This window comes from Sinohyriopsis cumingii, chromosome 16 (genome assembly GCF_028554795.1).
Source record: "Sinohyriopsis cumingii isolate HCF-2022 chromosome 16, ASM2855479v2, whole genome shotgun sequence".
In the NCBI taxonomy this organism is placed as follows: Eukaryota; Metazoa; Mollusca; class Bivalvia; order Unionida; family Unionidae; genus Sinohyriopsis; species Sinohyriopsis cumingii.
The window spans coordinates 36,747,833-36,775,102 of record NC_142976.1 but is presented as its reverse complement, the minus strand read 5'-3'; the positions used below and the strand labels follow the sequence as shown (position 1 = coordinate 36,775,102).

Below are 27,270 nucleotides of genomic sequence, written 5' to 3'. Positions count from 1 at the left end.
TTTACAAGTTGTGTAATCTGCTATTTCAGGCTGTAATACAGAATAATTCTAATGCTAATACCACTTTACAAGTTGTGTAATCTGCTATCCCAAGGTGTAATACAGAATAATGCTAATACCACTTTACAAGTTGTGTAATCTGCTATTTCAGGCTGTAATACAGAATAATTATAATGCTAATACCACTTTTACAAGTATTGTAATTTGCTATTCTAAGATGTGATACAGGATAATGTTAATACAACTTTTACAAGTAGTGTAATCTGCTATTCCAAGATGTGATACAGGATAATGCTAATACCACTTTACAAGTTGTGTAATCTGCTATTTCAGGCTGTAATACAGAATAATTCTAATGCTAATACCACTTTACAAGTAGTGTAATCTGCTATTCCAAGGTGTGATACAGGATAATGCTAATACCACTTTACAAGTTGTGTAATCTGCTATTTCAGGCTGTAATACAGAATAATTCTAATGTTAATACCACTTTACAAGTAGTGTAATCTGCTATTCCAAGATGTGATACAGGATAATGCTAATACCACTTTACAAGTTGTGTAATCTGCTATTTCAGGCTGTAATACAGAATAATTCTAATGTTAATACCACTTTACAAGTAGTGTAATCTGCTATTCCAAGGTGTGATACATGATAACACTAATACCACCTTTACATGTAATCTGCTATTCCAAGATGTGATACAGAATAATACTAATACCACTTTACAAGTTGTGTAATCTGCTATTTCAGGCTGTAATACAGAATAATTCTAATGCTAATACCACTTTACAAGTTGTGTAATCTGCTATTTCAGGCTGTAATACAGAATAATTCTAATGCTAATACCACTTTACAAGTAGTGTAATCTGCTATTTCAGGCTGTAATACAGAATAATTCTAATGCTAATACCACTTTACAAGTAGTGTAATCTGCTATTCCAAGGTGTGATACATGATAACACTAATACCACCTTTACATGTAATCTGCTATTCTAAGATGTGATACAGAATAATACTAATACCACCTTTACAAGTAGTGTAATAACTTATTACAAGGTGCGATACAGAATAACACTAATTCCACATATACAAGTAGTATGATTTGCTATTCCAATGTGTGATACATGATAACACTAATACCACCTTTACATGTAATCTGCTATTCTAAGATGTGATACAGAATAATACTAATACCACTTTACAAGTTGTGTAATCTGCTATTTCAGGCTGTAATACAGAATAATTCTAATGCTAATACCACTTTACAAGTTGTGTAATCTGCTATCCCAAGGTGTAATACAGAATAATGCTAATACCACTTTACAAGTTGTGTAATCTGCTATTTCAGGCTGTAATACAGAATAATTATAATGCTAATACCACTTTTACAAGTATTGTAATTTGCTATTCTAAGATGTGATACAGGATAATGTTAATACAACTTTTACAAGTAGTGTAATCTGCTATTCCAAGATGTGATACAGGATAATGCTAATACCACTTTACAAGTTGTGTAATCTGCTATTTCAGGCTGTAATACAGAATAATTCTAATGTTAATACCACTTTACAAGTAGTGTAATCTGCTATTCCAAGGTGTGATACATGATAACACTAATACCACCTTTACATGTAATCTGCTATTCCAAGATGTGATACAGAATAATACTAATACCACTTTACAAGTTGTGTAATCTGCTATTTCAGGCTGTAATACAGAATAATTCTAATGCTAATACCACTTTACAAGTAGTGTAATCTGCTATTCCAAGGTGTGATACATGATAACACTAATACCACCTTTACATGTAATCTGCTATTCCAAGATGTGATACAGAATAATACTAATACCACTTTACAAGTTGTGTAATCTGCTATTTCAGGCTGTAATACAGAATAATTCTAATGCTAATACCACTTTACAAGTAGTGTAATCTGCTATTCCAAGGTGTGATACATGATAACACTAATACCACCTTTACATGTAATCTGCTATTCTAAGATGTGATACAGAATAATACTAATACCACCTTTACAAGTAGTGTAATAACTTATTACAAGGTGCGATACAGAATAACACTAATTCCACATATACAAGTAGTATGATTTGCTATTCCAAGGTGTGATGCATAATAATACTAATATCACCTTAATGTGTAATCTGCTATTCCCATGGTGTGATACAGGATAATACTAATAAATACCACCTTTACTCAGACTTTATGCATACTGGTACACACACACACACACGCACACACACACATGCTTTCATCAGTTTGTAAGTTCACATTTACCTGTTTCATGCTTATTGAATAGATGCATCTGTGAGTTCAACACCTCTGTAAGTTCACATTTACCTGTTTCATGCTTCACTTTTTATACTTTTTTTGTGCATTCATTTATTTTATGGTGTACTGGGGTTAATTATCAAGGTTATGAAATGTCTCTATCTTTTCCAGTGGCAGGCAGCCAGTCTTTGCCAATCAAAGGACCATGGCGTAATGGAAGTATTAAGGACTTCCTAAAGAATTACAGTCAAGGCTTGGAAAAGACAGGTTGTTTAAGATTGATTTATTTCAAAAACAAGATATTATTTGTGTTGGAGTTTTAGCATTGTAAGCATTTCACAGGTATCAGAATTTTGAAAAAAATTAACATTTTAAATTTTCACAAATTTTCACAAATTTAAAAATATTTAAATCCAATCCGATACAATAAAAATTGTTGCAATTTGTGATTTGTTCAGGAAAGTATTGAAAATACATGGGAATTCCCCATACACAGTATCTCATCTTGAAAATACATGGAAATTCCCTTTACACAGTATCTCATCTTAAAAATAAGCAACATGGGAATTCCCCATAAAACATTGTCTCATCTTGAAAATAAGCAACATGGGAATTCCCCATACACAGTATCTCATCTTGAAAATAAGCAACATGGGAATTCCCCATACACAGAATCTCATCTTGAAAATAAGCAACATGGGATTTCCCCATACACAGTATCTGATCTTGAAAATACATGGAAATTCCCTATACACAGTATCTCATCTTGAAAATACATATGAAATTCCCCATACACAGTATCTCATCTTGAAAATACATGGAAATTCCCCATAAACAGTATCTCACCTCGAAATTAGCAACATGGTAATTCCCCATACACAGTATCTTGTCTTGAAAATACATGGAAATTCCCCATACACAGTATCTCATCTTGAAAATACATGGAAATTCCCCATACACAGTATCTCATCTTGAAAATAAGCAGCATGGAAATTCCCCATATACAATATTTCATCTTGAAAATAAACAGCATGGAAATTCCCCATATGTAGTATCTCGTCTTGAAAATAAACAGCATGGAAATTCCCCATACACAGTATCTCATAGTGAAAATAAGCAACATGGAAATTCCCCATACACAGTATCTCACCTTGAAAATAAACAGCATGGAAATTCCCCATACACAGTATCTCATCTTGAAAATAAGCAACATTGAAATTCCCCATACACAGTATCTCATCTTGAAAATACATGGAAATTCCCCATACACAGTATCTCGTCTTGAAAATAAGCAACACTGAAATTTCCCATACACAGTATCTCTTCTTGAAAATAAGCAGCATGGAAATTCCCCACACACAGTATCTCATCTTGAAAATAAGCAACATGGAAATTCCCCATACACAGTATATCATCTTGAAAATAAGCAGCATGGAAATTCCCCATACACAGTATCTCATACACTTTTTGTTTACTTTTCATGTATGTCAACTACTTTTTGATCACAGTTGTACTGTACATACTCATTTGTAAGTTACGTCCAAGAGCAAACAACATAGATCCCTGCTCTGCCATTGCAAACAACATAGACCCCTGATCTGCCATTGCAAACAACACAGACCCCTGGTCTGCCATTGCAAACAACACAGACCCCTGATCTGCCATTGCAAACAACACAGACCCCTGGTCTGCCATTGCAAACAACACAGACCCCTGATCTGCCATTGCAAACAACATAGACCCCTGATCTGCCATTGCAAACAACACAGACCCCTGGTCTGCCATTGCAAACAACACAGACCCCTGATCTGCCATTGCAAGCAACACAGACCCCTGATCTGCCATTGCAAACAACACCGACCCCTGATCTGCCACTTCATAATGCTCTGAAAGACAGGGTTGTTGTTGTTTGTGTTACTGTTTCCTCTAAACAAACTGCACAGATCCAGATCTGATGGCACATTATATGACTGCAGATCTTGGTCTGTGCAGTTTGCAGTTGGACTTGACTTATTAGCAGCTACATATGGTACATCCATATATATGAACTTTGGGGAGGTGCAATGATTATAAGTAACAATTGTTAATTGAATCATCAGCTGAATCTAAAGTGTAAAAATTACAAAAGTTTAAAGAATAAAAAACTTTTCTACAAAAAGATGAAGTTGAAAAAAATAATTGCAATTTCTTTGGATAGATAAATACTACATGTTAAAGGGCATGAAAAGATACTGCTGTACCTTTTTGTCAGCTGAACCATATTGGAAAGCTAATTATACTTTTTTTTCAGTCTTGGTTATCTTGAAATAGTGAATGGCTTGCTCAGTTTTATTTATTAGTGTCTTACAGCACAGGTTTCAGCCACCACTCTCTCTAGCACAGTTAGTACATTAATTACCAAATATACTTATTGTACTTTAATCAGATTTCAGTCACTCTGCCTTCAAGTTTTCCAGTGGCTTTCATCTGGTGTCAGTCACTCTGCATTCAAGTTTTCCAGTGGCTTTCATGTGGTGTCATGTCACTCTGCTTTCAAGTTTTCCAGTGGCTTTCATCTGGTGTCAGTCACTCTGCTTTCAAGTTTTCCAGTGGCTTTCATGTGGTGTCATGTCACTCTGCATTCAAGTTTACCAGTGGCTTTCATCTGGTGTCAGTCACTCTGCTTTCAAGTTTTCCAGTGGCTTTCATGTGGTGTCATGTCACTCTGCATTCAAGTTTACCAGTGGCTTTCATCTGGTGTCAGTCACTCTGCTTTCAAGTTTTCCAGTGGCTTTCATGTGGTGTCATGTCACTCTGCATTCAAGTTTACCAGTGGCTTTCATCTGGTGTCAGTCACTCTGCTTTCAAGTTTTCCAGTGGCTTTCATCTGGTATCATGTCACTCTGCATTCAAGTTTTCCACTGGCTTTCATCTGGTATCACTCACACTGCATTCAAGTTTTCCAGTGACTTTCATGTGGTGTCAGTCACTCTGCATTCAAGTTTTCCAGTGGCTTTCATGTGGTGTCATGTCACTCTGCATTCAAGTTTTCCAGTGGCTTTCATGTGGTGTCAGTCACTCTGCATTCAAGTTTTCCACTGGCTTTCATCTGGTATCACTCACACTGCATTCAGGTTATCCAGTGACTTTCATATGGTGTCAGTCACTCTGCATTTAAGTTTGCCAGTGGCTTTCATGTGGTGTCATGTCACTCTACATTCAAGTTTTCCAGTGGCTTTCCTCTGGTGTCAGTCACTGTCTTCATCTTTTCCCAAAGGGTTTCGTCTGGTTTCAGTCACTCTGCATTCAAGTTTTCCAGTGGCTTTCATATGGTGTCATGTCACTCTGCATTCAAGTTTTCCAGTGGCTTTCATATGGTGTCTTGTCACTCTGCATTCAAGTTTCCCAATGGATTTCATCTGGTGTCAGTTACTTTGTCTTCATCTTTTCCTAAAGGGTTTCATCTGGTTTCAGTCACTCTGCATTCAAGTTTTCCAGTGGCTTTCATATAGTGTCAGTCACTCTGCATTCAAGTTTTCCAGTGGCTTTCATATGGTGTCTTGTCACTCTGCATTCAAGTTTTCCAGTGGCTTTCATATGGTGTCATGTCACTCTGCATTCAAGTTTTCCAGTGGCTTTCATATGGTGTCAGTCACTCTGCATTCAAGTTTTCCAGTGGCTTTCATATGGTGTCTTGTCACTCTGCATTCAAGTTTTCCAGTGGCTTTCATATGGTGTCTTGTCACTCTGCATTCAAGTTTTCCAGTGGCTTTCATATGGTGTCATGTCACTCTGCATTCAAGTTTTCCAGTGGCTTTCATATGGTGTCAGTCACTCTGCATTCAAGTTTTCCAGTGGCTTTCATATGGTGTCTTGTCACTCTGCATTCAAGTTTTCCAGTGGCTTTCATATGGTGTCAGTCACTCTGCATTCAAGTTTTCCAGTGGCTTTCATATGGTGTCTTGTCACTCTGCATTCAAGTTTTCCAGTGGCTTTCATATGGTGTCTTGTCACTCTGCATTCAAGGTTTCCAGTGGCTTTCATGTGGTGTCATGTCACTCTTCATTCAAGTTTCCCAATGGATTTCATCTGGTTTCAGTCACTCTGTCTTCATCTTTTCCCAAAGGGTTTCATCTGGTTTCAGTCGCTCTGCATTCATGTTTTCCAAATGGGTTTTATCACTATTCAGCCACTGTGAGTGTGTGTGTGTTAAATGTGTATAATTTGGATTTTTAACGTAGCTTTAACAATTTTTCAATTATATCACTACAATGTCTGCATTGTGGCAGTTTATAGTGATGTTTAGCAATGGGGCATCATGCTGCAGACATGTAGCATGATGTCCCACCCAGTCACATTATCCTGACACCTGGCCAAACAGTCCAAAAAACTAACCTTTTAATGCTGAGTGCCAAGCAAGGCTGCTGTTATTACCATTTCTATAAGTCTTTGGTATGACTCGGCTGTTAATTCTCTGTGAATTCATTTTTTTTCAAATTGGTTTCATCACTTTTCAGTCATTCTGCATTGAAGTTTTCCAATAGGTTTCATCAGTCTTTACATGAAAAGATTTTCTAAAAAAAGATAAAAGATATTTTATATTTTAACAATCAAGAATTACATTTAAGATCCAGAATTCTTCGAGGATAAAGAAATTGTTTAGGGAGCTTGTATAATAAAAATAAACTAGAACATCTTCTCTTTGTCATAGTAAATTATGTTAATATGTAATATAAGGTAAACATTTTGGGTATATATATTTATTTGCATTATGCATGCCAATTCACAACAGATAGCCATTCATTCTCCACCACTGAGATGACTTGGTGACGCAAGGGTTTCTGATATACGAGGCAGTTCTTGACCCTCAAATACTATGTTACCTTGAAAACTCCATGAACTTTAAAAGTTGGTGTTTTCCTTGAAAACTCCTTGAATTTATCTTATGGAATACAAAACGTTTAATTTAACAAAATATATCATTTTTAAATCCAGAATATCTTTATTTACATATTTGCCACTAATAATGAATAAATAATTAAAATGAGGTATAATTTGGGTGAATCAAAAGACATTACACCAGTAGTTACCAGATGTAGTTGTGTCCCGTTGCTGTAGTGACACAATCATGTGTTTTTCTTTTACTTTTGGACCAATTTACAAAGTGACATATTGAGATAGTTCAGTTTCTGTATGAAAAAAATACACCTTGAAAACTTTCTGAAGCCCTTTGAAAGGTCCTTGAAAAATACTTTAAGGTTGTATAAACCATTCATCCAGATGATCATTTCTACAGACAAAATATGTGTAATATGTGTCTCAGATCTCAGAGAGTCTCAGTAATTAATGTTAGACTGTATTACAGTATTATATCTATTTACTACATTCAGGCTCTGAGACAGTTGACCTGATTAGTATTAGACTGGTTTACAGTATTATATCTATTTACTACATTTAGGCTTTGGGACAGTTGACCAGATTAATGTTTGTATTACAATATTATATCTATTTCACTACAAGCAGGTTTTGGGACAGATGACCAGATTGATATTTGTATTACAATATTATATCTACTTTACTACATGCAGGCTCTGAGACATGACCAGATTAATGTTTGTATTACAATATTATATCTATTTCACTACAAGCAGGTTTTGGGACAGATGACCAGATTGATATTTGTATTACTATATTATATCTATTTTACTACATTTAGGCTCTGAGACAGTTGACCAGATTAATGTTTGTATTACAATATTATATATATTTTACTACATGCAGGCTCTGAGACAGTTGACCAGATTAATGTTTGTATTACAATATTATATCTATTTCACTACAAGCAGGTTTTGGGACAGATGACCAGATTATTGTTTGTATTACAATATTATATATATTTTACTACATGCAGGCTCTGAGACAGTTGACCAGATTAATGTTTGTATTACAATATTATATCTATTTTACTACATGCAGGCTCTGAGACAGTTGACCAGATTAATATTTGTATACAATATTATATCTATTTTACTACATGCAGGCTCTGAGACAGATGAAGTGATAGATTGTGTCCCGAGAGTTGTGTCTGCAGTGGCACTGTATGCAGGACAACCAGATATGTTGATTCGTGTGGAGGAGGTTATAAGGCTGACCCAAAACTCGGACACTGCAGTGGCTGTAGGACTAGCATCAGCAAGGTATTTTACACTTGTTTTTCGATTATCAGATATTTATTGGACTTTATTGGGTGGGTTTCGAACCAGTGATCCTTAATTTATGAGTCCCACACTCTACCAACACAGATTGCATAGACCATATTGGAAAAGGGAAATTCTGCCATTTCTGCCACAACCTTTATAGTTTTTGGCTTTGTCAGTTTTTTCAATTTATTATTTAGTGTTTTTATTGAGCTGATCAGAATAATACTAACAAATCCTAAATGACCAGCCTTACATGTAATTTCACAAAATGTTAGCAGAGTTACCTTTCTATTCATTTTTTAGTGAGTTTTGTTGTGTGACATTCATTATAGAGCTAGCCTGCCAGATACCAATGTATCACATTGTTTACCGGTACTCCCAAACTCCCCAGAAAAAGTTGTGTTTATAAAAATAATATTGCCAGTAAATCTTATGAAAAGAGAGACTTTTTTTGATGCCACTGTATATACCCATAACTTGTAATTGTATCAGCAGTTTACAGCTATGACATGGCTTCATGCTTAATACTCATGGAATACAATAACCCTGGGTAGTTTATACAGTTAGTTGTCATAGAGGCCATCTTGAAATACAAAGACAGTTTATATAGTTAATTGTCAGAGAGGCCACTAAAACAAGACGGCTAATACAGTTAGTTGCCATAGATGTCATTAAAAAGGTAAAAACAGTTTATACAGTTAATTGTCATAGAGGCCACTAAAACAAGACAGCTTATACAGTTAGTTGCCATAGATGTCATTAAAAAGGTAAAGACAGTTTATATAGTTAATTGTCATAGAGGCCATTAAAAGGTAAAGACAGTTTATACATTTAATTGTCATAGAGGCTGTTTAAAGGTAAAGACAGTTTATACAGTTAATTGTCATAGAGGCTGTTTAAAGGTAAAGACAGTTCATACAGTTAATTGCCATAAATGTCATTAAAAGGTAAAGACAGTTTATAAAGTTAATTGTTATCGAGGCCACTAAAACAAGACAGCTTATACAGTTAGTTGCCATAGATGTCATTAAAAAGGTAAAGACAGTTTATACAGTTAATTGTCATAGAGGCTGTTTAAAGGTAAAGACAGTTTATACAGTTAATTTTCATAGAGGCTGTTTAAAGGCAAAGACATTTTATACAGTTAATTGTTACAGAGGCCACTAAAACAAGACAGCTTATACAGTTAGTTGCCATAGATGTCATTAAAAAGATAAAAACGGTTTATACAGTTAATTGTCTTAGAGGCCATTAAAAGGTAAAGACAGTTTATACAGTTAATTGTCATAGAGGCCATTCAAAGGTAAAGACAGTTTATACAGTTAATTGTCATAGAGGTCATTAAAGGTAAAAACAGTTCATAAAGTTAATTGTCATAGAGACCATTAAAAGGTAAAGGCATTTTATACAGTTAATTGTCATAGAGGCTGTTTAAAGGTAAAGACAGTTTATACAGTTAATTGTCATAGAGACCATTAAAAGGTAAAGGCAGTTTATACAGTTAATTGTCATAGAGGCTATTTAAAGGTAAAGACATTTTATACAGTTAATTGTCATAGAGGCTATTTAAAGGTAAAGGCAGTTTGTAAAGTTAATTGTCATAGAGGTCATTCAAAGGTAAAGTCAGTTTATACAGTTAATTGTCATAGGGGCCATTAAAAAGGTAAAGACAGTTTATACAGTTAATTTTCATAGAGACAATTAATAGGTAAAGGCAATCAGAGATAAATAACCAGAACCACGACTCCACAAATTATTGAACTGACTGACAATAGCTAAGGTGGTTTTCTGTTTACTATGCCTTTGAGCACCACTGTGGTAGTTCCCATTAGGCTAATTTGTATACATAAAGTACACAATGTGGTAAAACACAGTTCATTTGAAGTTCAATAAACCAGATATGAATTTTGAACAAGCAGAAGTTATTACACTTCATTGCCTTTAATGAAAATGTTTAAGCAGTCTTTATTAAAGATTATTGGCTAGTTAGTGATCATCAGTAATGTTTTCTTGGAGTTGGATATACTCCATAAAATCTTTTGCAAAATGTGATTATTTCTTTTGCTGGTATGGTAAAACTAAAAGCAGTTTAGAAGTATGATTTATTTCTGTAATTGGAATGGTAAAATTAGAAGCAGTGTTGAAGTATGATGATTTCTGTAATTGGAATGGTAAAATTAGAAGCAGCATGGAAGTATGATTATTTCTGAAGGCAATGCAGCTTTGTTTCAGGGAAAGATGAGTCATCTGTAATATGCAAAGCCCAAGCAAAGCTAAATTTCTGACCTCATGATTGACAGGGTTTTACTGTTGAATAGGCAAAGCCCAAGAAAGCTAAATTTTTGAATCAGAGTTTTGCTGTTAAATAGGCAAAGCCCAAGCAAAGCTAAATTTCTCAAATTCTGGTTGACATGATTTTAGTTGTGTAGTTCAGCAGCAAGGGGGGGGGAGCATTTTATATTTTTCAAATGCTGCAAACACCATTCGTCATTCTGGTTGACAGGGTTTTAGTTTGTGTAGTTCAGCAGCAATGGGGGGGGGGCATTTTATATTTTTCACATGCTGCAAACACTATTCGCCATTCTGGAGTATGTGGCATCCATTGACATATCATCAGGGCAAATCATTTTCAATCCTCAGAACAACGTAACAAGATCTTTGCATAGTTTTGAACAACAGTAAAATCCAGTCTTTAATGAGCACAAAAATGAAAAAAATGACACTTGCAAAAAAATTTCAAATCCTCAAACGATGAGCAGCCTAGTCAGCAGCTCAGATATATTGGTTAGCAATAATTATAGCAGATTGAAGTAGCAGATTTATTATGGTATCCCGTGTGATGGAATCAGCCAGTTACCTCTCATGTTCTGCTGTGTTTTGTGTGAAAGACATAAGTAATAGCTTACTTTTCACTCCCAAATCATGGCAGAAGAGCACATAAACAAAAAAACAATTGTAGAAGTGGAAAAAAATACAAGCATGTTGTTGGATTTTAACTAAGTACTCTGACATGATAGGTGGTTATATTTACCACCAGACCAAACCAGTGACAAAATAATAGGTCAGATTTCTTGATCATAATGTTATCAGTGTTAATAAATCCAATAATTGACAGGCTAGCATAAAATAAATATATCATCTTAGTTGTCTTCTTATTTTCAGTTATTGTTCTCAAAACAATTTAAATAATGGATGGAGGTAATTGACCATAAACTAATTCATTTATACATAAAGCGAAAACCTGTTCCAAAATTTGACACAAAGTTTAGATTTTATGTGTTTAAATCTTCAAATTTTGACTTGGAAGCTAGAATTATAATCAGTTAACCTCGGAAGCCAGAATTATAACACATAAATCTCAGAAGCTAGAAGTATAACACATAAACATGTGCCAGCTTCATAAAATCTAGGTCAGAAAGATTCACTGATATCATGAACCTTAATGCTACTCATACTTTTGAAAAACATTCCTATTAAATTAAAGTCTATTTCAGATAATCATTTACATTTACCTAAAAATTATTCAATTAACATTGTATTTTCAGAAATAATTTTTCCCCATTAAGTCATTTATGAGTAACTCATTTTGTAATAATATTTTTTGTAGCAGTCTAGCCTTTCTCATGATTCTAGTACTGTGTATTGTATTCAGTGTAATATCACTGTTAAATTAGAAAATATTTGACCGAACTGATGGCCTAGTGGTTAGAGTCTGCCTCGGATACAGAAGGTCGCAGATTCAAACCCAGGACGGGTCATGCCAAAGACTTATAAAAATGGTACTAACAGTTGCCTCGCTTGGCGCTCAGCATTAGGAGGTTAGTGTTGAAACTGGTCGACCTGGTGTCAGGATAATGTGACTGGGTGGGACATCATGCTACATGTCATGCTACATGTTTGCAATATGCTGTAAGGGCCTTGAATGGCAGAGTATTTTGCAATATGCTGTAAGGGCCTTGAATGGCAGAGTATTTTGAAATATGTTGTAAGGGCCTTGTATGGCAGAGTATTTTGAAATATGCTGTAAGGGCCTTGTATGGCAGAGTATTTTTCAATATGCTGTAAGGGCCTTGTATGACAGAGTATTTTGCAGTATGCTGTAAGGGCCTTGTATGGCAGAGTATTTTGCAATATGCTGTAAGGGCCTTGAATGGCAGAGTATTTTGCAATATGCTGTAAGGGCCTTGTATGGCAGAGTATTTTGCAATATGCTGTAAGGGCCTTGAATGGCAGAGTATTTTGCAATATGCTGTAAGGGCCTTGAATGGCAGAGTATTTTGCAATATGCTGTAAGGGCCTTGTATGGCAGAGTGTCTTGCAATATGCTGTAAGGGCCTTGTATGGCAGAGTATTTTGAAATATGCTGTAAGGGCCTTGTATGGCAGAGTATTTTGAAATATGCTGTAAGGGTCTTGTATGGCAGAGTATTTTGCAATATGCTGTAAGGGCCTTGTATGACAGAGTATTTTGCAGTATGCTGTAAGGGCCTTGTATGGCAGAGTATTTTGCAATATGCTGTAAGGGCCTTGAATGGCAGAGTATTTTGCAATATGCTGTAAGGGCCTCGAATGGCAGAGTATTTTGCAATATGCTGTAAGGGCCTTGAATGGCAGAGTATTTTGCAATATGCTGTAAGGGCCTTGTATTGCAGAGTATTTTGCAATATGCTGTACAGGCCTTGAATGGCAGATTATTTTGCAATATGCTGTAAGGGCCTTAAATGGCAGAGTGGCACTCACATTTACAGATCATTGACATCTCACCTTTGTCCACATAGGTTCTAGTCTTGTCTTGTATGTGAGAAAGCTTGCCAGTACTTTCTCTGGGTCAGTGGTTGTACCCAGGTTCTTCTTACGCCAAATATACTGATCGCCATGTATCATGTGCTCAGAAATAGCATCAAACTCCACAAAACCAAAACCAAAAGATATGCTGTCAAAGTACTTGCTTTACAAAAAACTAGTTTTTGTCAAGTCTACCGTTAATTTAGCTAGTAAGAATCTTAAATATTGGATTTTGTCTAGTGTTTGATGCATGTGGTCATCAGCAATCATTGTGTGTGTGCACAGACATGCATGTGGTCAACAGTGTCCACTCTGTGTATGCACAGACATGTATGTGGACATCCAAGTGATCACTGTGTTGTACATCATAGTGATTGCTGTGTGTGTGTACAGACATGCATATGGTCATCAGTGAACACTGTGTGTGCATATACATGTGGTCATCAGAGTGATTGCTGTGTCTGCACAGACATGCATGTGGTAATTAGAGTGATTGCTGTGTGTGCACAGACATGCATGTGGTAATTAGAGTGATTGCTGTGTGTGTGTACAGACATGCATGTGGACATCCAAGTGATCACTGTGTCTGCACAGACATGTGGTCATCAGAGTGATTGCTCTGTGTGCACATACATGCATGTGGACATCCAAGTGATCACTGTGTCTGCACAGACATGCATGTGGTAATCAGAGTGATTGTTGTGTCTGCACAGATATGCATGTGGTCATCAGAATGATTGCTGTGACTGTGTCTGACATCCAAGTGATCACTGTGTGTGCACAGACATGCATGTGGTAATTAGAGTGATTGCTGTGTGTGCACAGACATGCATGTGGTAATTAGAGTGATTGCTGTGTGTGCACAGACATGCATGTGGTCATTAGAGTGATTGCTGTGTGTGCACAGACATGCATGTGGTCATTAGAGTGATTGATGTGTGTGCACAGACATGGATGTGGTAATCACAGTGATTGCTGTGTGTGCACAGACATGCATGTGGTAATCAGAGTAATAGCTGTGTGTGTACAGACATGGATGTGGTAATGAGAGTGATTGATGTGTGTGCATAGACATGCATGTGGTAATGAGAGTGATTGATGTGTGTGCACAGACATGCATGTGGTAATCAGAGTGATTGCTGTGTGTGCACAGACATGCATGTGGTAATCAGAGTGATTGATGTGTGTGCACATACATGCATATGGTCATCAGAGTGATTGCTGTGTCTGCACAGACATGCATGTGGTAATCAGAGTGATTGCTGTGTGTGTACAGACATGCATGTGGATCATCAGTGATTGCTGTCAAAGAAGGCACCTGTAATAATGTAAACTGCCACATATCCTCATTTATTAGTTAAGTACAACAGCAAACTGCACAGAACCAGATCTGCCATTGCATACTATGCTAGAAAATCTGAGTGTGTGCAATTTGTTAGAAGTAATTAGTAGAACAAACAACACAGACACTGATCTGCCAATGTATTACGCAGTTGTAGATCAGGGTCTGTGTTGTTTGCAGTTGGACTTGACTTTTAAGACAGCATATACAATATTTACTTTATTGATTGTCTTGGATATAACCATCAAGAACTTTAAGGTAAAAACTATTGTTACTAATTTGTATTCACATCTGTCCTCTATACACATGTGCATGCTATGTGCAGGTGATTACAAATTCAGATCAAATCATTGAATCATCAGGTTGCTGGAACAGTATATTCTACATGGTCCCTGCAGTGATGCTGTTGACAAGGTTATCCAACAGCTGAGAGACCCACATCGGGAAAATCCACAGGATCTAGACACAACCTTAGCAGGACTTCTTAGCAATGTTCTGCAGAAGAAGACCACAGAGCATGCATTAGCAGTGAAACATTTTGGAATGAACTGACGTAAGTACCTCAAATCTCCAATAAATATTATCTCATTATCAGCATCCATTTTTCATATCCAGCCAGTTTTTAATTGTTTTGCTTTTGTTGTTTTCCTCAGTATTCTGCTGCTAACTACCCTCCTAGATTAGTTACAATATTCTGTTAGAGCTGTCCATAAGGGGGATTTACCGCATTACCATGTATACTCTTGTGTAAGTCAGGTCCAAGCCCGAACAGTGTAGATGCTGATCTGCCAGTTCATAATGTGCCATCAAATCAAGATTTATGTTATTTGCTCTACTGATTGCACCTAAACAGCCAAGATCTGCAGGTTCATTATGCAGTGATTGAAATGGGTTTTTGCAGTTTTTATGTGACTTCTATGAGTGTATATGGTCTCATTGTGCACTGACAGTCAGCTTATGTAGAATGTTTGATGTAGTGAAGACACCAAACCAGTGTGATGGTCTTACTTGCTCCTTTTCTGGGACAGTGTGCACTCACTGTGTCTGCTTATTTTGAATGTTTGATGTAGTGAAGACACCAAACCAGTATGATGGTCTTACTTGCTCCTTTTCCAGGACAGTGTGCACTCACTCACTGTGTCTGCTTATTTTGAATGTTTGATGTAGTGAAAGCACCAAACCAGTATGATGGTGTTACTTGCTCCTTTTCTGGGACAGTGTGCACTCACTGTGTCTGCTTATTTTGAATGTTTGATGTAGTGAAGGCACCAAACCAGTATGATGGTGTTACTTACTCCTTTTCCAGGACAGTGTGCACTCACTGTCTTCTTATTTAAAATGTTTGATGTAGTGAAGACACCAATCCAGTATGTTGGTGTTACTTGCTCCTTTTCCCGGACAGTGTGCACTCACTGTGTCAGCTTGTGTAAAATGTTTGATGTACATGAGTGTCTCATAAGAGAACCAGTTTCTAAGATCTGTTGAAAAATAACCCCATTTGAAAATGATCCAGTATAATAGATATCAATTAAAGGAATAATTACTACCAGATGTTGGAAAGGAAAATATTTAAAATTACATATTCTGAGCCGCGGTTTGATTGATATATATGTGACAATAAACACCAGTTATCATGGAGCAGACAAAAATCCACGTTACTTGCAACATTTCTGTCATTCTGAGTGAATAAGATGTGTGCAGACCACTCCAGTAGCCTAAGTGGTTAGAGTGTCTGCCTAAGATGTGGGAGGTCGCACGTTCTAACCCTGGCAGAGTCATACCAAAGACTTTTAAAAATGGTACATGTACTAACAGCTGTGTCACTTGGTGCTAAGCATTAAGAGGTTAGAGTTAGGACTGGTCAGCCTGGTGTCAGGATAATGGGACTGGGTGGGCTATGATGTGACATCGTAGTGATACAAACGAAAATTATTTAAAGCCACATTAAAAATCCAAATCACACACACAAACATGCACAATATATATGCATCATTTCTGTCACACCAAGTGAATAAGATGTATTATACCAAAAGAGCACATTATTTCTCTACTTGAAAAATGGCTTACTTCTGCAGAGAACATGACAGGAATTTTGGATTTCAGCCAATACAAATACATGGTGTGGGTGTAGCGCTGAAAAGGGATAAATGTTGCAAGACACAAGGATATCAATGCTGTGTGTAGTCTGATATCATTATATGGATACAGCCACAAACGGTCATCAGTGCCATGTCAAATCTGATGTTTTTACACAGATACAGCCACAAAAGGGCCACCCTGCTTTGTGAAATTACATGGATACACTACAGCCACACAAGGACATTAGTACCAAGTGAATTCTGATCTAAATACATAGATACAGCCACACAAAGCATCAGTGCTGTGTGAAATCTGTTATCATTGCACAGGTACAGCCACAAAAGGGCATCAGTGCCATGTGAAATCTGATGTTAAAATCTGATGTTAATACATGGATACAGCCACACAAGGGCATCAATGCTATGTGGAGTCTGATGTTATTACACAGATACAGCCACACAAAGGCATCAATGCCATGTGACATCTGATGTTAATACATGGATACAACCACACAAAGGCATGTGAAATCAAATGTTATTACATGGATACAACCACAAAAAAGCATCAATGCCGTGTTAAATCTGATGTTAAAATCTGATGTTTATACATGGATACAGCTACACAAAGGCATTAATGCTATGTGAAATCTGATGTTCATACATGGAGACAGCCACACAAAGGCATCAATGCCATGTGAAATCTGATGTTAATACATGGATACAGCTACACAAAGGCATTAATGCCATGTGAAATCTGATGTTATTACACAGATACAGCCACACAAAGGCATTAATGCCATGTAAATTCTGATGTTAATTAATACACGGACACAGCCACACAAAGGCATCAATGCTATGTGAAATCTGATGTTCATCCATGGAGACAGCCACACAAAGGCATCAATGTTATGTTAAAATTTTATGTTAATACATGGACACAGCTACATAAAGGCATTAATGCCATGTAAATTCTGATGCTAATTAATACATGGACACAGCCACACAAAGGCATCAATGCTATGTGAAATCTGATGTTAATACATGGAGACAGCCACACAAAGGCATCAATGCTATGTTAATGCTATGTTAAAATTTTATGTTAATACATGGACACAGCTACATAAAGGCATTAATGCCATGTAAATTCTGATGTTAATTAATACATGGACACAGCCACACAAAGGCATCAATGCTATGTGAAATCTGATGTTATTACATGGACACAGCCACACAAAGGCATCAATGCTATGTTAAAATTTTATGTTAATACATGGACACAGCTACACAAAGGCATCAATGCTATGTTAAAATTTTATGTTAATACATGGACACAGCTACACAAAGGCATTATTGCCATGTAAATTCTGATGTTAATTAATACACGGACACAGCCACACAAAGGCATCAATGCTATGTGAAATCTGATGTTAATACATGGACACAGCGACTCAAAGGCATCAACGCTATGTGAAATCTGATGTTAATACATGGACATAGCCACTCAAAGGCATCAGTGTTATGTGAAATCTGATGTTAATACATGGACATAGCCACACAAAGGCATCAGTGTTATGTGAAATCTGATGTTAATACATGCATACAGTGACTCAAAGGCATCAGTGCCATGTGAAATCTAATTCCAGTGAATAATCATTTGAATAAATTAAAAACTGAACTCAAGATTAAGACTGATTCTGCTTCAGATTTTAAGACAATGTTTCAAGTAAACAACATTGATATACAAAGCTATGATGCAATAATTGAGCCAGGATGTAGGTCAGCCTCCTCTATAACATTCAAAGTTGTCAACATATTTATGAATTTCCAAGTGGAAAACATAAGTCCTAGACTCAGTTAAAAAATATAAGCATGTTTAACTCCATTACTAATGATCTGAATGTTTAATTGTCATCTTGGAGAAGTGTTAACTATAGATTATGTCTTTTACAAAATATGTCACTGGTCAAGTACACCATTAACTTGATTTTGGACAAGGTCAGGTGCAAAATACAGATGTACATAACATGTGATCATTAAGAAAAGCCAACAAACAATACAAATTAAATATGCATAACAATTTATATAGATTTCTGTGGTATGGTACAATTTGTACAGATTTCTACAGCATGGTGTAATGTTTATACCAGTAGATTTCTCATAAATTTATTGTTGGATACTTTTATACTTAAGAAATTCAAGTAACTAAATGCATGAATGTGATATGGTCAGATAATTTTTTTAATCCATCAGTATTTGAATTATTTACATCTATACCAAAGATTTATTTCTTCTTCTTTTTTAAATGTATAGCAACTATAAAAGGTAATTAATTTTTCTTTTGTATTAATGACCATTCATCTGAATAAAAATTCAAAGAATATAAATATATACAACATTTTCAGTATCATAGGGTTGCATTGTTGGAAGGGGTATGGTGTTATTGTGTATATCTTTATTGTTTTTTAATCATTGTTCATGACTATAAATTGTAGTGGTAATCTACAAACAAGATTTTTATTTCAAGTAGTGAAACCAACATGCTTCCACAATGTCATCTAGGGTGGAGAGTTTTGTTTCCAGTCTGATGCAGGAAGGGTTGGAGTGTTTAGAAAAGGACAAGTTGCTGGAGCTTGTCAGTCACTATTCTTTTTGGACATAAATCCATCTTTATTAAAACCAGAAATTGTAAATGTTCTGATCCAATATTTGGTGGAAAAGGAAATTTTTTAGTTTATCTGGCTCAGAAATGAACATAAAAGAATTGAAATTATTTTTTTAAAAACAGATGGAAAGAGAGCTAGGAAATCTTCAACTTTAAAAGAAGAAAATGAGATGGAAATGAAATTGCAAATGCAAAAAGGAGAAATAGATGCAGATAAATTTCAAAAAGAAGAAAGATCAATTCAAAGACAAAAGGAGAAAGAGATGCAAAGACAAAAGGACAAAAGTTAAATGCAATTCAAATTAAAAAATTAGAACAGGCAAGCAGAACAGAAAGACCTCCCCTCAATGAATGTTCAGGTTTTGATGTTACCAAAAATTTTAGGTAACTAACCACTTGTAAAGAAAAAGAATAGATCAATATTTTCCACATTTTGAGAAAGTAGTGAAAATTTGAAATGGCCAAGAGAACACTGGACTTTTTTATTACAGAGTGTACTTGCTGGCAGAGCTCATGAAGTTTGTACTTTACTCTCACTAGAAGTGAGTGCTGATTATGATGTGCATAAAGCCTGTATCTTGAGAGGTTATGAGCTGGTGCATGAGGCGTAGCAACAGAGGCTTAGGAATTATAAGGAAGAAACTAGCCAAACCCATGTCACATTTACTAGGGAAAAAGACCAACTGTTTGATAAGTTGTTCGAATAAAAAAAAATTGATAAAGATTATGACAAGCTTATGCAACTCATCGTAGTCGAAGAGTTCAAGATTTGCATACATAGCAACATCGAGACCTATGTTGATGAGCAAAAAGGTTGGAATTTTGAAAGATGCTGCTCATATAGCTGAAATTATTTTTTGACTCACAAAGTTTTGTTTGTCAATAGGTTTTCCATTTCAGCAAATTCTTACTAAGAAATCATCTCAGTCTTATATGAATAATTTCAAATCTCACTTTGGCACAATTTATAGGAATCAAACTTCTGAAAAGACTGATCAGAAATCCTTATCTCTTCCTATGTGCACATTTTGCAAGAAAATATGGGACATTATTTTTCATTAATATAAATTAGAAAATAAGCAGCAGAATAAAGACAGAATAGTTACAATGCTCTTATGTCTAAGAGGTCAAGGTCTTGGTCAACTGTTGAAGACAATCCATTGGTAGGGTCATAAAACTCCAGTCTGATTTTATTATGGAGACCTATGAACCATTCATGTCTAAAGGTTCTAAGTCACATTGGTGATTCTTTCAATCCTATCCCTTTTAAAATATTAAGGGCCACAGGAGCTTCTCAGAGTCTTTTATTAACAGGTAGACTGTCTTTTTCTGAGAAGTCTTCTTCTGGTGAAAGTGTTTTTTATTCAGGAAGTATGGTGCTGCTTTGTTAATGTTCCTCTCCATTCTGTTAGTTTGTCATCAGACATATTTGCAGGACCTGCAAATGTCACATGAGTGACTTCTTTGCCTAGTTATGGTGTTCATTTATTGCTAGGCAGTGACTTAGCTGGATATAAGGTTGGAGGTTAAACCACTTTTAACTGACAAGCCTTGTTTCGATCACAAATGGATCCTATTGAAAATGAAATCCCTGAATTATACCCAGCTTGTGCAGTTAATAGAGTTATGGCAAAAAGAGTTCTTGAGATTGAAATTGATGTTGAAATTATTCCTTTAGCTGACACATTTATTGGTCAGTTTTTGATTAATTCACTTTTGCTGAAGGAAATGGTCAATCAAAAGGTATTGATCATGGTGACCCTTGTTTTAATACTCATTCTCTCAATCCTAATCATGACAGTCACAAATAACAATCACTTGTCATCAAACAGGAACATGATCCTGAGATCTCCAGTATGTTTCAGAGGGCTATTAACAAAACTAAAGCTGCAGAGGTATCAGTTTTTGTTGGTTTTTTTTTTTCTTCTTCAAAATGAGGATCTTATGAGAAAAGGGAGATCACCTAAGGCACCCACTAATGAATAGTCAGCGAATTATCAGATTGTTTTTCCTAAGACATATTGACAGGAAACTCTAAGTCTAGCCTATGAAACTCCCTTGGCTGGTTATTTAGAAGTCAATAAGAATTATCACAAGATTTTGAATCATATTTTTTTGGGCAAAAAATAAAAGTGATATTTCCAAGTACCATAGATCTTGTCATACTTTTTAAATGCTAGGAAAACCCATTCAGAAGATACCCAAGGCTCATCTGTAACTTATTCCTGCATTTGATGAAGCGTTAAGCAGAATAATGGTAGGCTGTGTTGGTCCCTTATCTAAGACCAAGTCAGGGAACCAATATTTGTTGACCATAGTGTGTGCATCAACACAATTTCCTTTATGGAATATTAAGACTAAAACCATAGTAAAAGCCTTGAGAAAGTTCTTTATAATTTTTGGCTTCCCAAATCTGTCCAATCTGATCAAGGTTCTCATTTTATGTCTGGAATTTTCCAGCAATTTATGCTTGAATTAGGCATCCAAAAATTTAAGTCCTCTGCCTATCACCCTGAAAGTCAGGTGGAACCAGAAAAGTGTGATCAGACTTTAAGGAATATGATTACCAGAAAAGATAAGGATAAGGAGTGTTCATTTACTGTTGTTTTGCTGTTAGGGTGTTGCTCCAAGAGTCATTAGGATTTAGTTCTTTGAACTTTGGATGTACAGTTCTGTAGACTATTGAAGTTATTAAAAGAGAAACTTCTTTCAGATTCAAATTAAAAACTTAATCATCTCAACTACATTTCTTATTTTAAATGCAAGTTGTCAAAGGCTTGTGAGATTGCAAGAACTAATTTGCACTCTACTCAGAGATCAATTCTTATATTAGCTATAAGCTATTGAAGACTTGTTAAGAAACAATCTTCACTTTTCCCAATAAGAAATGAAATTAATGCATGACAAAGCTTCAAAGGAAATGACTTTTAAGCCTAATGATAAAGCTCTAGCCCATACTTAAAATCCAACTCAGGCTAGGTATTATGGTGCCTCTAAAGTTAAAAGAAAATAAGTGACTTAAAGTATATCATCAACACTTAGAAACAACTCTACCATGTAAATATGTTAAAGGATAGAGATATCCATCTTAATCATTCTGTCAATTTAACCTGTTCTAAAAGAGAACATTTAAATGTTAGCATGCAACCAGATTGTAGTGACTTTGGTTTAACCAGTATTCGAAGTCCATAAATATTAGAGTATCTGGACAAGAAACTTTCACATCTACAGCCACAAGAAAATAATGAATTAAAGCAGCTAATGTGTGAATATGAGCACTTATTTTGAAACTATAGATTCTACACCAGTAAAACATCATCCTTACAGTATGAATCCTCTCAAGCAGGAATGTTTGAAAAAAGAAATTAAATATTTGTCAGAGAATGATTTTATTAAACCAAGCAAAAGTAAATGTAGTTCACCGTGTATTATTATGCTGAAACCAGATAATATGTTCCATATGTGTGTTTACTTCAGAAAAGTAAATAGTGTCACCAAAACAGATTCCTTTTTTCAATACAGATTCCAATACCAACAATCAATGACTGTATTGACAAAACTGGAAATGCAAAATATGTCACCAAGTTTGACCTCTTGAAAGGATTCAGGCAATTCCACTTATGGAGAGAGCAAAAGAAATTGTGGCATTTGCAACTCCAGCTGGACATTGCCAATATAAAGCAATGCCATTTCATAAGAAAAATTCTCTGTCAACATTCCATTGTTACATTAACATGGTAACATCTTGTATAAATGCTTTGGTGCATACATTGATGAAATCATTATATACAGCAACACTTGGAAGGATCAACTGAAATCTATCCAGAAATTCTTCTTTTGACTGAATAAGTCCAATTTGAAAACTAATAAAAGTAAAATTCAGTTTTGCCAAGCTTGTGTTACATTTATAAGACATATTTGGGGACATGTTCGAGTTAAGCCAATAGAAGTTAAGGTAAAAACTATCTCTGAATTCCCAGTGCCTGTCAGCAAAAAGCAATTGATGCAATGTTTGGGTATAGCTGGATATTACTGGAAATATTGCAGCAGTGTTTCGATAATTGCTGAGCCCTTGACCAATTTGTTGAGTAAGAAAATGAAGTTTTATTGGTCTGACAAATGTCAGGAGACATTTGATAAATTAAAGGCCATACTTAAAAGTTTACCAGTTCTTTCCATTCCAGATTTCAATCAACCATTTAAAGTGTCAGTTGATGCAAGTGATGCCTGGGTTGGTGGAGTATTAATTCAAGGAGACAAAAATGGTGTGGACCATCATGGGTGCTTTTTCTTCAAATAATTAAACAAGCACCATAAAAAAAATTCACTATCAAGGAGTGTTTGGCTTTACAACTGTTGAAAGTGTGTATTAAGTCAGCTACTTGTCTGATAATTTTTTTCATGATCTCAATCCCCTTACTGTCATCAATAAAATGAAAACTAATAATCAGAGTTTGTTGAGATGGATTTGATGTTCCAAGATTACAGCATTGACATTAGGTAGATCAAGGGAGAACAAAATTTAACTGCAGATGCACTTTCACATGTATAAAAATTCTATATTGTTTTATTTTGTATATATTTTTGTATCATTCATAAGATATCTTCCTGTATAATTTTATTATTATTATCATATATTTATTTGATTATTATGTAAAAAATAAGCTTTATTGTATAAATCTATCTTTTCTTTATGAGGGAAGGTGTTATGTTTAGCTAAATTACCAGGTATTGTTATTTTTTTTCTTGACTGTAAATTGTAATGATTTTCTTTAAAGAAGATATTACTTAGCTAATTTTTGTACATGGGTATAGGTTCTGTTTTAAGGTGTTAAAAGTGCTTGTAGATTGAACAGGATCTATAAATAGGTGTTGTCAAGTTTCTAATAATAAAACCTCTCTACAAGTTTGGGGTTGTTTCCCATTGGATTAGTTGGTCAAGAGGGTTCTTAGAAGAGTGAAGCTATTTCTCATTTGATGGGTTGGTCAGGTGAGTTCTTGGACAATGTGGGGTATTTGCAAAATGTCATGTAGTGAGTAGTAGAAAATTGCACTTTAGGATTCTATGTCTGTATATAAGTAGGTAGAGTTATCAGTTATCTTCATTTTTATTTCCTATGTTCTTGTTGTAACATTAGTCTGCAGATGTATTTAATGTTGTGTTTAGATATTATTTGAGAGGAGACATTTGTTCAGATTATTTGTTGGAATTACAAAGTACTTACTGGACTAACTTATTATTCTGGAACTATTGTGAATTTATTCAAAGGAGTTCTGGACATTGCTATTTTGATACACCAAGACTGTTGACAGACCAGTAAATTCAAGGATTTTTAAATTCATTCAGAACTTTAGATTTTTTGGATATGTGTTGAACTTTTTGGGATTATTTTGGATTGAGTTCATAATACTGTAAGTTCTCCTTTAATTTTCATTTCATCACTTTTATAATTAAATTATTTGTTAAGTTTTACAAAACTTGATGGTTTTGCTTTTTTCTGTTACTTAGTTTATGACCACATATCAAAAAAATATGTCCATTATGAGATGTTCAAGATATCCATCAAAGATATTTCATATGATTAAGTTGTTTTTCTTGTTATCATTGAAAATTTGGCATAAAATTTATTCAGTCTCTGAGGAATGTTTTCATAAGATATAAGCGTGCTTTCTGGTGGCTGTGGTCAATTCACACCACCTCTTTATATGCAAGACACTTACACATACACACACAGTTTTATGGCTGTGGTCACATTCATACCAACTCATCATATTCAAGACACATGCAAACACACACATCTCTCCGGTGGCCTAAGTAGTTAGAGTGACCACCTTGGATGCAGGAGGTTGCAGGTTCAAATCCAGGCCATGTCATACCAGTGGCTTATAAACATGGTACTGGCAGTTTTCTCGCTTGGTGGTCAGCATTAAGAGGTTAGTGTTAGGACTGGTTGGCCTGGTATCGGAATAATGTGACTGGGTGGGACAACATGCTACATGTCTGCGGCACGATGCCTCATTGCTGAAAATCACTATAAACTGCCACACTGCAGACATCATAGCAATATGACTAAAACTGTTAAAGCTACATTAAAAATCAAAATCACACACACATGCACCACAGAGTTTTGTAGTTTTACACCAGCTTGTCATATGCAAACATACACACACACACACACACCTTAGTGGCAGTGGTCAGATTCACACCAACTTGTATACAAGACATAGACACAGTTAAAGAAAAAATTACCATTGAAAACACCACTGGCCCATTTTTTGTGTAACATTTTGGTGGCTTCTGAGTTTTAGTTTATTTCAGTAGCTTATTATTTTTTTTCTAATAATTTTTTAAATCTTGGAATCTGGACCTCATTAGCCTCTAATTTGACTGAGTTCCGATGCTGTTGTTGTTGTCCATATCTTGGGTGACAGAGGTCATCATCCATTGCTCAAGGGGTTGGTGTTTTGCTGTTGTTCTGTTTCATTATCAGCATTTGTAATTTCCATTACAATACCATGATATAGGTAGTATTTCTTCACTCTAATTGTTCCAGATCAGTAGGAAGTTGCATGGAAAAATCTCCATAAGCTGTCATTGCAGATAATGTAGCAGACAAACACCGAAAGTATGGTGAAATATGCTGTTGAATTATAAGATATTGGAAAAGGAGAGGAAAGGCTATCATTTCTGTTTATTTGGACAATGTCAAATTTAAAAGAAAAGAATCATTTCACTCTGCCATCAGCAGTGCTAGTTTATATTGGAAAAAGTACTTGAAATGAAAAGTACTCCCCTAAATTTACTTATGTGCACAAAATCAGGATCATTAATGTGTGACCATTGATATCCAGTAACATTAGCGAAAACCCAGTCATTAAATAATTATTGGAATTATATTGAATTATAAAATGCCATCACTACAAGCAGCTTGTGGTACTGAAGACTTGTGTATGACACCAGCATTAGAATGATACAGAAGTTACTTCTTATGGACTTTCATACAAATGTCCATAAACATCTCAGCATACAATACCATTTTTGGGACTCTTTTTATAATAGAAACATCCCAGCACATAGTAATACTAATTTTGGGACTCTTTCTATAATAGAAACTTCCCAGTACATAGCAATACCATTTTTGGGACTCTTTCTATAACAGAAACATCCCAGCATATAACAATACTAACTTTGGGACTTTTTCTATAACAGGTACATCTCAGAATATAGCAATATAAATTTTGGGACTCTTTCTATAATAAAAACATCGCAGCATAAATCAATAATAATTTTGGTACTCTTTCTATAATAGAAACATCCCAGCATATAGCGATACTAATTTTGGGACTCTTTCTGTAACAGATTTGCCAGGATCTTTCCAGTCTGCTGTGCATGGCGTGGTTGCCATCTATGATTATGCCACAGCCATACGCTCCACAATCAAAGCAGGAGGATGTACTTGTTCTCGTGGAGGATTTATTGGAGCATGTCTTGCTGCACAGGTTAAACAAACTAATGTTGGACTCTTTTTTTCTTCCTTTGTCATCTCCTTCACTGCCCTATATCCCACTGAGGATATTTGAATTACTGTCCCCATGTCTTTGCCACATTTTTGTTTCTGATGTATAACTTAAAACCTGTCAAAAAGTTAAGGGATAAAACTTGGTCATCATTATTGTGAGGCTTATGTTCAAGGTCAAGGTCAAGGCTCAGTGTTTTCCATCCTCTCCTTAACTTCAAAGCCATTTTAGGGCTAAAACTTATTATGCTCCTACGTCATCACCTGAGCACATGTTGTATACCAGACTGGAGGAGCTTTCTTCAGAGTCATGATCATTGCTTAATATTTATGTTTTTATCATACTTTTTCCTGATTTAATTTTCAAGATATTTGGAATGAAATTTGGTTCACATATACATCATCATCAGAAGGTGTG

General features: G+C 35.4%; 1 protein-coding gene across 1 annotated transcript in view; it reads left to right on the top strand.

Moving 5' to 3' along the window:
• LOC149780214 (crystallin J1A-like) overlaps positions 1-27,270 on the top strand; it is a 42,156-nt gene that overhangs the window by 8,707 nt on the left and 6,179 nt on the right. The window contains exons 4-7 of the mRNA XM_089936971.1: positions 2,462-2,557; positions 8,310-8,466; positions 14,958-15,148; positions 26,696-26,835. Of these exons, the coding sequence (XP_089793097.1) occupies positions 2,462-2,557; positions 8,310-8,466; positions 14,958-15,147 (443 nt within the window). The 3' untranslated portion in view covers position 15,148; positions 26,696-26,835. The remainder of the gene's footprint in view (positions 1-2,461; positions 2,558-8,309; positions 8,467-14,957; positions 15,149-26,695; positions 26,836-27,270) is intronic.